The sequence below is a fragment of the Mustela lutreola genome, chromosome 7 (genome assembly GCF_030435805.1).
Source record: "Mustela lutreola isolate mMusLut2 chromosome 7, mMusLut2.pri, whole genome shotgun sequence".
Classification (NCBI taxonomy): domain Eukaryota; kingdom Metazoa; phylum Chordata; class Mammalia; order Carnivora; family Mustelidae; genus Mustela; species Mustela lutreola.
This window is the reverse complement of record NC_081296.1, coordinates 8,942,801-8,959,692: the sequence shown is the minus strand read 5'-3', so window position 1 is coordinate 8,959,692 and position 16,892 is coordinate 8,942,801. Positions and strand designations below refer to the sequence as shown.

At 41.6% G+C, this 16,892-nt stretch overlaps 1 protein-coding gene and 1 non-coding gene across 3 annotated transcripts in view; both read left to right on the top strand.

The window, feature by feature from the left end:
* The window catches only part of TICRR (TOPBP1 interacting checkpoint and replication regulator), a 43,206-nt gene that overhangs the window by 10,092 nt on the left and 16,222 nt on the right, over positions 1-16,892 (top strand). For both annotated transcript variants that reach the window (XM_059180012.1, XM_059180011.1), the window contains exons 6-15: positions 4,124-4,263; positions 5,004-5,222; positions 8,132-8,283; positions 9,360-9,457; positions 10,012-10,105; positions 10,196-10,275; positions 10,443-10,682; positions 11,164-11,260; positions 12,946-13,000; positions 14,972-15,118. In XM_059180012.1, coding sequence (XP_059035995.1) covers positions 4,124-4,263; positions 5,004-5,222; positions 8,132-8,283; positions 9,360-9,457; positions 10,012-10,105; positions 10,196-10,275; positions 10,443-10,682; positions 11,164-11,260; positions 12,946-13,000; positions 14,972-15,118 — 1,322 coding nt within the window. The remainder of the gene's footprint in view (positions 1-4,123; positions 4,264-5,003; positions 5,223-8,131; positions 8,284-9,359; positions 9,458-10,011; positions 10,106-10,195; positions 10,276-10,442; positions 10,683-11,163; positions 11,261-12,945; positions 13,001-14,971; positions 15,119-16,892) is intronic.
* On the top strand, positions 1,558-1,721 carry LOC131837721 (U1 spliceosomal RNA). The gene has a single exon (XR_009356312.1). It is a non-coding gene; the product is annotated as a U1 spliceosomal RNA (small nuclear RNA).

Sequence of the window (16,892 nt, the reverse complement as noted above, 5' to 3'; positions counted from 1 at the left end):
AAACATGAATCACAGGAAAAAAAAAAACAATAGAAATCAACAAACATAAAGTGATTCTTTGAGAAGCCAAATAAAATAGAATTATCTATAGCAAAACCCGTTTTTTTTTTTTAAATAATATTTTATTTATGTGAGATAGAGCATAAGCAGGGGGAGTGGCAGGCAGAGGGAGGGGGGAAAGCAGGCTCCCTACTGGGCAGGGAACCTGATTTGGGGCTTGATCCCAGGATCCTGAGATCATGACCTGAGCCAAAAGTAGACGCCTAATCAGCTGAGCCACCCAGACAAACTACATTAGAAATGTAAAAGAGGGGCGCCCAGGGCTCAGTATAGCCTACAGTTCTTAGTTTCGGCTCAGGTCATGTTCTCAGGGTCTTGGGATTGAGCCCTGTGTCAGGCTCTGTGCTCAGCAGGGAGTCTGCTTGAGAGTCTCTCTCTGCCTCTGTTTGTGCCCCCGCCCTCACTCTCTCTTGCTCTCTTTCTCTCTCTCAAGTAAAGAAATCCTAAAAAAGAGAAAAAAAAAATGTAAGAGATATAGAAGAAATTCAAATTAGTATTAAGAGGTAAAACTAAGGTTTATTTTTGCCATAGAGATAACCAGTTGTTCGAGCACCATTTGTTAAAAGATAATCTTCTTCTCACTGAGTTACTGTGGCAGCTTTGTTGAAATCAGTTGGCCACCATCATCTAGGTCTATTTCTGAAAAGAACCTGGTCTGGACAGTGTGTTAATATCACATTGTCGCGAGTACTGAAATCAGGTTGTCTTAGTCCCCTCAACTTTGTTTGCTTTATTTTCAGAATTGTTTTGACTATTCTAGATCCTTTGCATTTCCATGTAAATTATGGAATCAGTCTGTTAATTTCCACCAGGAAAAGGTGCTGGGATTTTTCACCAACAGTGCATTGAGTCTGTAGGTCAGTCTGGGAAGAATTGACATAATAACGAGTTTTCTGATTCATGAACATGGCACAGCTCAAAAGGGCTAAGACGGAACAGGTGCACTTTCCCCTATAAGAAAGCAGTGTTTACCATAAAGCTCTAGTGAGTAAGGCAGCGTGGGATGCGTGCAATGATTTGACAGAGAGACCCATGCAACAGTAAAGTGCCCCCAAAATGACCCGCACCTGTATGGGAGCCCCGCATATGACAGAGGCAGAATTTTAAATCTGGAAAAGAACAGACTGTTCAGTAAATGGTGGTGTGACCATTGGCTCTCTAGAAGAAGAAAAGATTAAAATTAGATTTCTACTTCACAGCATACACAACGATAAATTCCTAATAAAATTTTAAAAACAAGTGTGAAAAGTAAAGCTTTAAAATTTTAAGAAGGGGGCACCTGGGTGGCTCAGTCATTAAGTGTCTGCCTTCCGTTCAGGTCATGATCCCAGGGTCCTGGGATCAAACCCTGCATCAGGCTCCCTGCTCATCAAGAAGCCTGCTTCTCTGACCCCCACTCTCCCTGCTTGTGTTCCCTCTCTCGTGTCCCTGTCAAATAAATAAATAAAATCTTAAAAAAATTAAAAAAAAATAAAAATAAGTAAAATTATAAGAAGGATACTTACCTGGCAGGGGAGATACCGTGATCACGAAGGTGGTTTTCCCAGGGCAAGGCTTATCCATTGCACTCCAGATGTGCTGACCCCTGCGATTTCTGCAAATGTGGGAAACTTGACTGCATAATTTGTGGTAGTGGGGGACCGTGTTCGTGCTTTCCCCTGTAAAATAAACAAACAAATAAATAAAAATTGTAAGAAGGGAAAATGAGTAGTTGAGGCTGGGAATGGATCTTTTTGCATAAAACCTCAAGCATTCAAACCATGAAGGAAAATAGATGACTATAATTTAAAATTTTCTGTATGATGTAAAGGACTAGTGATAGGCCTGGGTGGCTATAATCCATATAACTAGCAAAGAACTAGTATCCAAATTAGTACAGAGCTCCTTTTCAACAAGGAAAAGACAAGCAGTTGGGCAAAGAATGCAACCAAGCAATTCACGCAGTGAAATCCAACAGAGCAGTAATTTGAAAAGCTATGAAACAGCTGGGACACCTGGCCAGCTCAGTCTGGGGAGTAGGTGACTCTTGATCTTGGGGTTCCGAGTTCAAGCTCCACATTGGGCTTAGAGCTTACTTTAAAAAAAAAAAATGATGCTCAAATGGAAATGAAAACCACAATAAGAAAAAACCTGCAAGATTCTATTTTGTACCAGTAGATTGTCCTAGGTCAGTAAATCCGATCTAGCACGAGGAAAAATGAGAACACTTTAGACGATAGAATTATAAATGGTTACAACCATTTCAGAGAGCAGATTATATTCCTAGTAAAGCAGAAACTTACCACCAGCAATTGCACTTACACGTGTCTGCATTAGAGAAGTTTGCACAAACGTGAGAGCTACACTCGATTGCTCACTGCCAGTCATTAAAAGTGAAAAAGTGGAAAGAATCATCTGTGTCTCTGGGGAAATGGAGAAACGAACTGTGGTATAATTATACAAGGGAATATTACAGAGTAGTGAAACTGAGTAAGCAAGAACTACTTATATGCTCATGAAAAATATGTTGCTTTCAGACAAAAAAGTACAGAGGGATGGGTGTGATGTATGATATTTTTAAAAACTTAGAATGTATAAATAGCAACTTATGTTGGTTTCCATACATACGTTTGTCTCTATAAATAAACACAGGTCTAGGAATACCTCTGGAAGGAAGGGATGGGAAAAGATAGAGTGGGCTTTTTTGTGTCTATAATGCTTAATTTCATTAAAAAAATATGAAGTAAGGGCGCCTGGGTGGCTCAGTGGGTTAAAGCCTCTGCCTTCGGCTCAGGTCATAGTCTCAGGGTCCTGGGATCGAGCCCCACATCAGGCTCTTTGCTCAGCGGGGAGCCATAAATATTTTTTTAAAAATCTGAAGTAGATAGGGTAAAATATTAGCAAACATTTAATCTTGCTGGGATGTACATAGTTAATAATGCTTTCTCTACTGTGTATTTGAAAGGTTCATAGGTTCTAAATTAACAGAAAAACAAACCCTCCCCTCAGTGAAAGGATATCCCACACACTTGCGGAGAAATCGTCTGCTTCAGATGTGCTATGTGTGTGAAGCTGAGACCCCCCAGCAGATTCAACGCCCATCGCCATAACCTCCTCCTACTTTAAATCAGATAATACCACATAATGGAGGACAGTGAAATACAAGTAATGCATTTTGAAAGTGTTGCCATGTTCTTAGTTTGCTTAGTGACTGACACGTAGACCTAGGCAGAAGAGCACTGGACACGTGATCATCCCCTCCGGCCTGCTTCATCCCCTTCTCACAATCCCAGATCAGTTTACTACGATGTGAAAGAATGATTTAGGGGTCACTGTGACAATGTTCTGTTACACCGTCTTACACTTATTGACACTGAGTAAAAAATAACTAAGGGATAGTTGCCTGCATATACCCTAGGACGTGAAGAACCTTGGTAGTAAGTCAGTCCTGTGTGTCATGATTAATGGTTTTGTGAATAGGTAGCTTCCGTTCCTGAGTGGGTTTTTTTTTGTGTGTTTTTTTGTTTTGTGTTTTTTTGAGGGGCTTAAACAACACACATTTATTGTGTCACAGTTATGGAGTCTACAAGTGTGATTATTAAGTCTGTTGCATGGGTTGGTTTCTTCTGAGAGCTGTGGGGGTGTGTAGGGGGTATACTGCATGTTTCTCTCCTATCTTCTGGTATAAGTGTTTAAATTGTGAGAAGAGAGGGATATTTTCCCTTCCAAGCAAAAAATATTTTTGAAGCCTTCTTGTGCAGACATCTTTTGATTAGCTTTTAAAAGGATAGTGAGGGGCGCCTGGGTGGCTCAGTGGGTTAAGCCTCTACCTTCGGCTCAGGTCATGATCCCAGGGGCCTGGGATCGAGTCCCGCATGGGGCTCTCTGCTCAGCAGGGAGCCTGCTTCTCCTCATCTCTCTCTCTGTCTGTCTCTCTGCCTATTTGTGATCTCTCTCTCTGTCAAATAAATAAATAAAATCTTTAAAAAAAAAATAAAATAAAAGGATAGTGAATTTTGTTGTTAAAGCGTTTTGGAAATACCAGAATTTCAGCTTTATCCTAGGCCTCTTGTTTTGTTCACAGATTACTACATGCTGCCTCATCTGATAAGGAAGAGTCTTCCAAAACTGAAAATGAGTTAACGTGTTGCCTGTCCAGGCTCTACCAGAGGAAGTCTCGGGAAGAATCCGCTGTGTCCAATCAGGAAGACAGCAAAAAGAAACGTAAGCACACCGACTGTTTCTTGAGGCAGTCTTGTTTGAGCATGTATGTTTTAAAAGATTAACTTTCCCTAAAATGAGGTTGAAATGGTAACTGAATGAGAGAAGGACAGGTTCTTCTATTCCAAATTTGAAAAAGATGACATTAATTACAAAAGTGATGTTTAAAAATCGCCCACAATCCTACTTTCTTAATAAACCGTTTCCATTCTTAGTTACGACAGAACTCCAAATCCAGCTTTGTGTGCTGCTTATAAATACCTATCTGCTTCCTTGCCTTTTCAGTTACTATTCTGCCTCATCATTTCACAAAATTTACAAAAATCTTACGTTGTCCAAGAGATTTTCAGTTTTCATCATTATAAATACTAGAGTGTACATGATGCAGATGATTTATTCTTGGAGTGCCTTCCTTAGAATAAGTTGTCAGGAACAAGTTACTGTACCAAAAAGTGGGAGAGAGTAGCTTTCAGGAGAGTTACGTCGCAACTCTGACCATCGGGGAACACCAAATGGGTCTGGCATTGGCCTTTCTAAAAAGGCCAATTTTTTGCGATGTTTCATTCCTAAACTTCAGTTTAAAGAAGAGCTCTCTCTCTACTCTGGGCTGGAGGCAGAGAGATGCACGAACCACCAATGGGCTATGCTTTCTACTCTCACAGAATGCTTCATCTTAAAGTGGTTCCTAAATTGCCAGAAGTGAAAGCTATTTTCCTTTTCTCTGCACGCTGTTGTCTTGGAAGGAGGGGTCCCTCGGACTCCCGTGCGGCGGAAGATGAGCACCATGTGCCGCTCCCTGAAGATGCTGAACGTGGCGAGGCTGAACGTGAAGGCGCAGAAACTGTGTCCCGACAGTGGTCCAGAGGCGGCTGGGGAGAAGAGCGTCCCAAGGGCAGCCAGTGGGAGGACAGCAGATAAATGGGAAAACCGAGGAAGGACACTACGAAGCTCTAAGCCTAAAGGTATTCCTCAGTTCCATAGCCTTAACCCACTGAGCCACCCAGGCGCCCCCTCAGTTCCATAGCCTTTTGGTGTCTAAGGCCAGGTTGACTCTTTAATACCCTCAGATTCTTATTCTTAATTCTATCCCTCAATTAAAGAACATTTATCAGACATCGGCTGCATTCCTCAAAGTGTGTTATGGGGAACACAATAAAAAGAAGATCATGTCCTGGTCTCAGATTATGATGCAACCACAAAGATGATAATAGTTCATATATGCAGATGCGCACACACACATATATAAAATACACAATGAACTGAGGCAGCCTAATACACAAGAGAGCCAGGAATCTCCAACAGGAAGGACTTGCTCATCAGGGAACTAAAGACATGTGAGGAGCGGAGAACAGGGAGGGCAGCCTTGGGCCAGAATAGGCTGAGGAGGCTTCTTGGGAGCCAGGAGGAGCCCAGGCTGGATGCTGAGGGGCGAGCATAGTTGAGATGGCAGCACAGTAAGAGAGGGCATGCTAGATGGGGGACTGGCCTAAGCAAAGTCACAAGAAGGGCTATGGCACAGCCATACGACAAGTGGTTAAAGAAGCTTTCTGCATGGAGGAAGAAAGGGAAGGGGAAAGCTTTGGGAGCGATCTAGGGTATTGAGGTCTTTCAGAGTTGGGCAGAAGAATTTCGTCCAGTAATACTAATTTTGCCATTCTTTCTTTCTTTTCTAAAGAAGGGATAGAATTGCAGTAGGTTTCTCCTTCTCAGGGCACATTTAGAGCCAGTCCTGTGGTAGAGCTGTAAAGATAGCTTAGGGACTTTGGGCAATAACTGCATGATGTCACCTTTGATTTCTTTTGAGTATTCTGAAATAAATAAATAAATTCTGCTCCTTGAAGGGTGTTTTTTTTGTTTGTTTGTTTTTTGTTTTTTGTTTTGTTTTTGGGCCTGTGGCATGTTAGATTCATAGATGATCATCAGTCTGAATGAGACAGAATGTCTTTAATGAGCTAGTAAAAGTATTCAAGAATGTGGATGTTTCATTCAAGAGAGAGCAAAATTAACAGCATTCAAGACCATGTGCTATTAACAGTTTCTAGACTAGATTCTGAGCAGAGATAGACCTGCCCGACAGTGGCACACAGCTTTTTGACAAAGGTGTCCCAGTAATTCAGTGGGCAAAGGATAATCTTTTCAACAAATGGTATGGGAACAAATGGGTATCTTTATGGAGAAAATGAACTTCAACCTTACCTCTTCCTAGTGTTTTAAATTTCTGCTCTAGATTTTTTCATTCTAATGTTGCTTTTTCATGCTTTCTTCCGTTTAAAATGGCTCACACTTACTATAGGTTTCTGGATTTGGTTTTTCAGAGAATCATTGTTTTGTTTCAGTTGATCTCTCATTTCTTTTTTTTTTTCTTCCTATTCATTTTTGTTCCTATCTTTCTTATTGCCTCTACTTTTGGGGTTTACTCTCATGTTATTTCTTGTGTTGGACCCTTAGCTGATTGGTTTTTATTTTATTTTATTATTATTATTTTTTAAAGATTTTATTTATTTATTTGACACAAAGAGAAAGAGATCACAAGTAGGCAGAGCAGCAGGCAGAGAGAGAGGGGGAAGCAGGTTCGATCCCAGGACCCAGAGATCATGACCTAAGCCAGAGGCAGAGGCTTAACCCACTGAGCCACCCAGGCGCCCCTGGCTTGTATGTATGTATGTATGTATGTATGTATGTATTTATTTATTTATAAAAGATTTTATTTATTGTCGGGGGTGCAGAGAGAGAGCATGAACATGAACAGGGTGAAGGGCAGAGGGAGAAAACGCTTCCTGCTGAGCGGGGAGCCCAATATGGGGCTTATATCCCAGGACCAGAGCCAAAAGCAGACAGTTAACTGACTGAGCCACCCAGGTGCCCCTATTTTTTTTTCTTTAAGGGATTATTTAAGTCTATGAATTTTCCTTTAAGTTTAACTGCATTATACAAGTTTGTCATATTCTGTTTTCATTGATACTTAATGCTAAATATTTTCTGACATCTGTAATGTGAGGGAATTTTTTAATCCAATCTGATAGTTTCTTTTACTGAGCAAGCACATTTGTAAAATAAATGTTTATAATTACTGATAAGCTTCGAGGTTTTTTAGTGTCTTATTTTGTGCTTTCTATAGTTTTTATTTTTTCCTTGCTAGCAGACTTTGAGATTAATCAAGTTCTGTTTATTCCTCTTTTTCCTTTCTGCAAAGTTTTGAGGTTACATAGTTTTGTTTGGTTTTGCTTTTTTGTTTTTTGGGGTTTTTTTAGATTTTATTTATTTGACAGAGAAAGAAGAGACAGAAAGGGGAACACAAGCAGGGGGAGTGGGAGAGGGAGAAGCGGGCTCCCTGCTGAGCAGGGAGCCTGATGTGGGGTTCAATCCCAGGACTCCAGCCAGGATCATGACCTGAGCTTAACAACTGAGCTACCCAGGTGCCCCTGTTTTGCTTTTTTAAGATTTTATTTTTAAGTAGTCTCTACACCCAACGTGGGGCTCGAACTCACAACCCTGAGATCTAGAGTTCCATGCTCCACTGACTGAGCCAGCCAGGCACCCCTATAGTTTTTTTTTTTTCTTTTCCCATAATGGTTATCCTTAAATTTATAACATGCACATTTGACTTGCAAAGCCTTAAAATGACCATCTCTGCAGTTTCTAATCCTCCACACTATTGACATTTTGGGTGGGATAATCTCTTGTAGGGGCTGTCCTTTGTGCTGTAGGATTTTTAGCAGCATCCCTGGCCTCTGCCCACTAGATCCCCACCAGGCTGGCAACCCAAACACAGTCACATGTCCCCTGGGAGGCAAAAATTCCCAGTTGACCACTGACTTAATACAATGACTTCAGCTAAATGTGATGATAAATTTGATTTTTTTTTTCATAGATTTTAAAACAGAAGAGGAGCTCCTGTCTTACATACATGAAAATTACCAAAAGACTGTGGCCACAGGAGAAAAGACGTTGCATTCATGCGCTCAGAATATGATCTCAACCATTAAAGCATTCCTAAAATCCAAAGGCACCAAGGAATTAGAAGTAAGAGAGTATGGGGTGGTTGGATTCTTATTGGCAGGTGTGGCCATATGTGTTGGGAAATGACTGTTCCGTGGTGTGTGATTCACAGGTAAGATAAGCAAAGGGGTGAACGTAATTCCAGACCTTGGAAGGTGGACATGGTGAACTGGTAAGGCAGAAACTCAGGAAATAGGCCAAGTGAGGGTAGTGGAAATTACACGTACTTCTTTTCTAATGAAATCTCTGTCCCGAGCTGCATGAATTAAGCTGGTGGTTCTTACCCAGATTCACCCGGAACGTTTTTTTAAAAATGCTGATGCCTGGCTTCCTCAAGGCCAACTGAGGCTTGTTCCTGGGTATATGTACTTATAAAAAGCTTGCTAGATGATTCTTATGCGCAGGGAGTGTTGCCAGTCACTGGTTTAGACCATGCTGTCATTGTCTTTATTCATGGTTAGTGGTAAAAGCCAGGCTCCTCTCAAGTGGACAGGAGTTGCTTATGGTCCTTATTTATATATGTATGTATGTATGTATTTATTTAATTTGATTGATTGATTGTAGGCTCCACGCCCAACGTGGTGCTTGAGCTCATAACCCTGAGATCAAGAGTTAGATGCTGTACTGACTGAGCCAGCCAGGTACCCCTCCACCCCTAAGGAATCTTTTTTTTTTTTTTTTTTTTTTTTTTTTAAAGGTCAGATATGCAGGCTTGTATCCATGTTCCCTTGCTCTCAAATACTTTACCATGTTCCTTTTGAAGATAAGGAGAAAGAACATTCTTTTTTTAAGACTTTATTTAAAATAGAACATGTAAGCAGAGGGAAAGAGGGAATCTCAAGGAGATTGCATCAAGTGCAGAGTCCAATGGGGGGCTTGATCGCACTTGATCATGACTTAAGCTGAAACCAAGATGACACTCAACTGACTGAGCCACCAGGCACCCCGCACATTCATTTCACTGTTTTTCATTCAAATGAAATAAGGGGGCAATTTGTAAGGGAATGTACTTCCCTTCTTAGGTCATTAATCAGCTGTGAAATAAATTAGAAATAATATATAACTCAGTAGTCTCCTATGTAATGATTTTGTTTTTTCAGATGAACTGCGTGGATCAAGTGAAAAATAGCCTCTTAAAAACTAGCAAAAGTCTTCGACAGAATCTAGGGGAAAAATTGGATGAAGATAAAGTCAGAGAGTAAGTTATAACCTTGATATATTTACTTTATATATGTATGTATGTGTGTGTGGGGGGAGGGGTGTTATTTATTTATTTATTTATTTATATCACTCCAGAACAGCTCCAAGATTTGCTTGGATCCACTTAAAATGGACTGATTGACTGATTGATAAATAAATACAAACTAGATTGCCACTTTCTCCTAGAGGCTGATTCTCCACGATGTTGTGATGTGCAGTCTGAGCTACCCTATTTAAAAGCAATGTCTCTTCTCCTTTTCGGTTGTCAGTTCTTCTGTAAATGGATCTTTGCTTAAGGAGGGAGCATGTAGTTAAATGGCACTCAGGATGGATATGACCCAAGCATTTCTTTTTTTTTAAATTTATTTATTTGATAGACAGAGAGAGATCACAAGTAGGCAGAGAAAAGGGCAAAGCAGGCTCCCTGCTGAGCAGAGAGCCGGATGCGGGGCTTGATCCCAGGACCCTGAGATCATGACCTGAGCCGAAGGTAGAGGCTTAACCCACTGAGCCACCCAGGCGCCCCTGACTCAAGTATTTCATTCTGTCAAGGTGCCAGCTTCAGGTGTTTCTTCGTTTGGAGCTGTGTCTGCAGTGCCCGTCCATCCACGAAAGCACCGCAGAGATGGAGCAGGTGGTGAAGGAGGCAAGTATATAGCCCAGCACCGCCGGAGATGAGCTCTCCACTCCACTTCCCTGCAGGAGGCACGTGGTCATTTTCGGTTATGTTCTTCAGGTGACAGGCTTGCTGCGCACGGTGTGTTTGACTGAGGATTCGGCATACCTAGCAAAGTTTCTCGAGGAAATCTTGGGATTGTGAGTTTGATGACTACTAACTTTAGAACTGTCTTACCAGGAACTGCATGTGGTTGGAATTATGTGAGAATTACGGAATTCTAAGGACTGTGTGTCCTGCTGGATGCGGGGTGGAACAGAGAGGGCGGAATGGTGATCGTCGCACAGTTAACCAATCTCTTCCACAGGTATATTGACTCCATCCCGAAGACACTTGGAAATCTTTATGACAGCCTGGGGTTTATGATTCCTCAGAAGCTGGCTGGTGTCCTTCCTCTAGATTTTTTCAGTGATGACTCCGTGACACAAGAAAACATATCACCCCTTCTCTCTGAGTCTCTTCCATCAAGTGCTCATAGGTCAGTGTGTGGTGGCACTGAGTCTGACCAGCTAGAAGAGCTTCGCACCAGATCAGCTAAGAAAAGAAGGTAGGAGCTCAAGGAGTTGAAGGAATTACGTGCTTTGTTGTAGGTCGGACAGAGGGCAGTTGTCTTGGTGTAGAATTTGTTGAATTACTAGTTGTCCTTCTGTCTGAATCCCAGAAGCCATCTATAGGCCTTCCTAACGTGCAGCATCTGGCGTCCTGTATTTTATCCAGCGAATATGCAGGATTGATGATGTAGTCCACAGTGCCCTTGTTTGTCCACGTAGGGTCTCCAGGAGCTGAGATAAGCTTGCGGCTTTGGTGACTTTGTTTTCCTTGATGCTCCCTATTGTTCGTAACTAGTTGGACTAATAGTAGTTAACTTTTGGAAATTGTGAGGTTGCTGTGTTTTGCTGCAAATTCAAACCAATGGCAAGATAACTGACTTTTATTAATTAGTGTATTATTTTCAACTCTGATTCTTTTCTAGATTACTCATAACCTCTGTTCAATGTGTAATGCCTGTTTGTTTCTATTTTTAAAAGGAAAAACGCATTAATAAGACATAAAAGCATTGCAGAGGTTTCCCAGAATCTTCGACAAATTGAGATCCCCAAAGTGTCCAAGAGAGCTACAAAAAACGTAAGTTTTTTCCAAGGGACAGGAGATAGTGCCACCAGATCCGTTCCTTCTAGCACGAGTTGATACAATAAATAAGCTTGAAGGGGAGTGCCTCTACTTTGAGGGAGTGGGACCCTGGGGGATACAGAAATAAAACGAGAGGGTTTTATAAATGAGTATTCAACTGGAATCTAACAACTGAAGAACTACAGAGTTGTTAAAGATAAACCATTTTACCCTTGGGGGGCCTGGGTGGCTCAGTGGGTTAAAGCCTCTGCCTTCAGCTCAGGTCATGATCCCAGGGTCCTGGGATTGAGCCCCGCATCAGGCTCCCTGCTCGGCGAGGAGCCTGCTTCCCTTCCTCTCTCTCTGTCTGCCTCTCTGCCTACTTGTAATCTCTGTCAAGTAAATAAATAAAAATCTTTTAAAAAATTATTAAAAAAAAAAAAAGTTAGTGGTGTTTTCACATCCTTAGTATGCCTTGAAAAAAGATGCAAATCTTGTGTACCTTGGAATCCGGATCAGAAATCATAGAAAATCCAGAAGTGGATGGCAACAAAGGTGTCAGACCTCCTTTCTCTCTAGATGTTACAATGATTTGCACTCCTTCTAGGACTCCTTAAGTCAGGCTGTATGTGGTAGTTCATTTTTTAAAAAAATATATTGGCATAATTGGAAAGAAAAGCTTTAAAAACAATTCTGTTGTTTAGATGCATCTAGATTTTTAGACTATTGAGTAGTGAATAGATCAGTGAAGTCCTAAAGTGTGTAGTCCTCCTCTGGTTTATATGGCTTTACCCTTAAGTGTCTCTTCTCCATTATTATTTTTTTTAATTTAAGATTTTACTTATTTTGGGCGGGGAGAGAAGAGCAGGTGAGGGAGAATCTTGAGCAGATTCCGCTGAGCGTGGAGCCTGCCGCAGGGGCCCAATCTCACAACCCTGAGAATCTCAAAACCCTCAGAAAGTGGCTTGAGCCGAAATCAAGGGTCTGGTGCTCATCGACTGAGCCACTCAGTTGCCCCTTCCTCCATTCATTCTTCAGAAGGAATCCTTGATGACTGTTTTGTCTGTTGTAGGCCCTTTTCTATATATACCAATAGCACACATCAAAGATGTCTTCATTATCTGTTACACACACACATACACATTACAAACAGTTGTACAAACCTGTTGTACTCGTTCTGTTTGTTTTTTTCTTTTTCCCCATCATTGACTTGTTTCTGTGTACCTACAGATAGGCCTTCCTTCCTTCTCTATTTCTAGAGGTCTTTCTGATGTTTTCATGTCTGCTTTGGATAGATGTATCAAAATTTGTTTCACTCTATGGATATATTTTTTTAAAGTTTTATTTATTTATTTGTCAGAGAGATTGGACACAAGCAGGGGAGGAGGAGGCAGAGGCAGAGGAAGAATCAGGCTTCCAGCTGGGCAGGGAGCCCGATGCGGGACTCGATCCCAGGACCCTGGGATCATGACCTGAGCCGAAGGCAGAAGCTTAACCTACTGAGCCAGCCAGGCACCCCTCACTATGGATACTGAGGATATTTCTTATTTTGTATTATAATGCAGGCTTCTGTGTCCTTAGAACCTATATCTGTTTTTGTGCATTTTATAAGTATTCCTACAAGTGGAACTGCAAGGGTCAGAGGATTTCACGTGGAATTTTTATTCTTTTAAATGAACGTTGGTTTCTTCCTCTTCCAGGAGAGCTCTTGTCCTCTTCAGCAGCCTCCACTTCCGCTGAAGGATCCAGTACAAGGTACGCCGGGCTCTTGCAATGCATTTCTTCACTAACATGACGAACCCAGCTTAATGGCATGTATATTAGCAGCTGCATACAGTTGTAAATGAGAATTTTGTGTAATCGTTGCTTAATGAAATACGTCCAAATGTCAGATGCTAGGAGAATAAGATATTCACATGGTCTCAAAACACTGCATTCTGCAAAATCGCTGGTCGGAAATCTTTCTTAAATACACCATTACTGTGAAAGCCACAAGAAAGAAAAGAAGCGGTGATAAACTGGTTTGGGTGAAAGCACTTGACGTGACCACCGAGTGCACCACGTGATCCCTGCTTCCATCGTAACTTTCATGGGCCGGTGTGGGGGGTGTGGTAAGGGGTATTGCTGAGACCACAAGAGAAATGGGAAGATGGATAGTATGCCGGGTGCCCTGTCCTTGATGTGCACCGAAGTGCAGGGAACTAACGGGTTGGGATGTCCTCACCTTACTGTGCAACTTCGGTGAGGGAAAAAATTGTGTAAACATAGAGAGGTGCAGGGAGAAAATCAAATTTTGATGGCTGATGAATTTTAGTGTTGAGTCTATGTGTAATATGTTATTCTTCGAAGCTTTCTGTCACTATTAAACTTTTAAAACCTCAGGAAAACAAAGGAACAAATCAAACTTGGCTGTCAGGTCCTAAATCCATTTCAGGTATTTTTTTTGAAACTTGGGTGTTTTTGGTGTCCTTAACAGTAATGTCGGTCACCAGTGGGTGGTAAATATCAGGGCTCCTCCCAGCTTGTGGGTCAGGGTTAATTTGGTTTGTATTTATTTTTTTATTTTATTTATTTAAAAGATTTTTGTTTGTTTGTTTTTTAAATCTGACAGAGATCACAAGTAGGCACAGAGGCAGGCAGAGAGCTAGAGGGGAAGCAGGCTACCCGCTGAGCAGAGAGCCCGAATATGGGGCTCGATCCCAGGACGCTGAGATCATGACCTGAGCCAAAGGCGGAGGTTTAACCCACTGAGCCACCCAGGTGCCCCTGGTTTGTATTTAAATGACCTGCTCTAAGAGGAGTTTATCCTTCGTGAGTTTTTGAGTAGCCGCCTCTGGGACATCTTGCTTCAGACTAGTAGAAGACGTCCTGCTAGCTTTGTTAGGAGCTGTTTCTCCTAACTTTTTTTTTTTTTTTTTATAAGATTTTATTTATTTATTTGAGAGAGAGAACATGAGCGAGGAGAAGGTCAGAGAGAGAAGCAGACTCCCCGTGGAACTGGGAGCCCTATGCGGGACTCGATCCCGGGACTCCGGGATCATGACCTGAGCTGAAGGCAGTCGTCCAACCAACTGAGCCACCCAGGCGTCCCTGTTTCTCCTAACTTTGAGTCTGAATGGTCACACAGTTCTCATGCCCTGGAGTCAGGAAGAGCATAGCCCAGCAAATATGTAAAATATAAGAGGAAGAATGAGATTTGTGGAATTGAAAGGAACAGTTCCTCTCCTTGGAGCTGAGCAGAATACAAAGTAGTCAAAAGTGAGGAAAATCATCATAGTAATGGTATTTAGTAAAAGGACTCTGATCTACATTAGCCAACCTCTTAAGGATTGTGTCCATTTTACAATGAGGATGGCCTCAAGTGATGTGGGCCTTACTTATGTTTCTGAAAAGTTGGATTTAAATGGAATTTGTGGGGCGCCTGGGTGGCTCAGTTGATTAAGCCTCTGCCTTGGGCTCAGGTCATGATCCCAAGGTCCTGGGATCCAGTCCCACATCAGGCTCTCTGCTCAGCTGGGAGCCTGCCTCTCCCTGCACCTGCTGCTTGCCCTGCTTGTGCTATCTCTGACAAATGAACAAATAAATAAATAAACTGAATTTGTAAGGGTAATAGTTTGTATCATGTGAGTATAATATTTAAGGAAATCTATTAGTAAATGTGAATATTAGTAAATGTTGCTTTTCTTTTCTTTCTTTCTTTTTTTTTTTTTTTTTTGATGCTTTCAGAAGTGACCAAAGTTCGAAGAAACCTCTTCAACCAGGAATTGATTTCTCCTTCAAAGAGATCGGCAAAGCGAGGGTTGCCTAGAAGCCACTCCGTGTCTGCAGTGGAAGGTCTGGAGTGTAAACTTGACAATGGCAAAAGGACCAAAGGTACTATATTTTAGGGTAGCCAAGAGAAAGGGGGCTCTTGTATCCAAAGCAGCCTCCCAACTCTTGGAGAAGCTCACTGATCTTCTGTTTTCCTCTCTGTGGTTACCATCAGTCTTCCCCTTGGGGTCTCTCTCCCTCCAAGCCTGCATGAAGACTTAATCCTGGTGTCTGCCCAGTCCACCCCACAAACAAACATCTAGTTTACAAACCCAATGAAAAAGAAAGGAAGGATAGTGACCAGTTGTTTTCAGTTCTTTTGGATGTTTTTGTTTGTTTGTTTTACTTTTTGCTTTTTTTGCTCTTTTAGTAATTAAATATGATTCACCTGTGTTGGTTAGAGTCCCAAAGTTATGCAACCATCATCATGAATTGCGGATCATTTTTAATCACTCTAGAAAGAAACCACATTCCATTAGCAGTCACTCCCTTTCCCCTGACTTTCCCAGTGGGAGGCTGGGTTTTTTCTCTTCTTGGTCAGTCTAGTTATAGGTTTGTCAATTTAATGATCTTTTCAAAGAACTAACTTTTAGTTTTAATTGATTTTTTTAAATGTTGTTTTTAATTCTTGATTTCATTGGTTTCCTATGCAGTCTTTATCATTTCCTTCCTTCTATTTGCTTTGGTGTTAGTTTGATCTTTTTGAGCTTTTAAGCTTAAGTTTAGGCTACTGATTTGAGATCTTCCTTTTTTTTTAATATAAGCGTTACAGGTGCAAATTCCCTTCAAAGCACTGCTTTAACTGTATCCTCTAAGTCTGGGTGTATTTTGTTTTCATTATCTCAAAATATTTTCTGATTTCCCTTGTGATTTCTTCTTTGACCCATTGGTTATTTAAGAATGTGTTAACCTCCCTGTACTTGTGAGTTTCCCAAATTTCCTGCTGTTGTTAATTTTTTTTTTTAAGATTTTATTTATTTATTTGACAGACAGAAATCACAAGTAGGCAGAGAGGCAGACAGAGAGAGGGAAGGAAGCAGTCTCCCTGCTGAGCAGAGAGCCTGATGCGGGGCTCGATCCCAGGACCATGGGATCATGACCCGAGCCGAAGGCAGAGGCTTAACACACTGTGCGACCCAGATGGCCCTGTTGTTGTTAATTTTTAATTTCGTTCCATTGTGGCTGGAAAACAAACCTTGTATTTTAATCTTGTTTACTGAGACTCATTTTATGCTCTACCATTTGTTCTGTTAATGGAAAATGGTCTGTGTACGCTTGAGAATAACGTGCATTCAGCTTTTGCTCGGTGGAGTGCATTACTATTCATTTGTTTGATTTATTTATTTTATTTTTTATTTTTTAAGATTTTATTTATTTATTTGACAGAGAGAGAGATCACAAGCAGGCAGAGAGGCAGACAGAGAGAGAGGGGGAAGCAGGCTCCCTGCCAAGCAAAGAGTCCAATGTGGGGCTCGATCCCAGGACCCTGAGATCATGACGTGAGCGGAAGGCAGAGGCTCGACCCACTGAGCCACCCAGGTGCCCTGATCTATTTATTTTATAATTGAAAATTAATTCCCAGGGTTCCTGGGTGGCTCAGTCATTAAGCGTCTGTCTGCAGCTCAGGTCATGATCCTGGGGTCCTGGGATCGAGCGCCACATCGGGCTCTCTGCTCAGTGGGAAGCCTGCTTCTCCCTCTCTCTGCTTGTGTTCCCTCTCTTGCTGTGTCTCTCTCTGTCAAATAAATAAATAAAATCTTTGGGGAAAAAAAGAAAGAAAATTAGTTTCCTTTATCTATTTCACCCATCCCTCACCCACCTCTCCTCAGGCAAACCA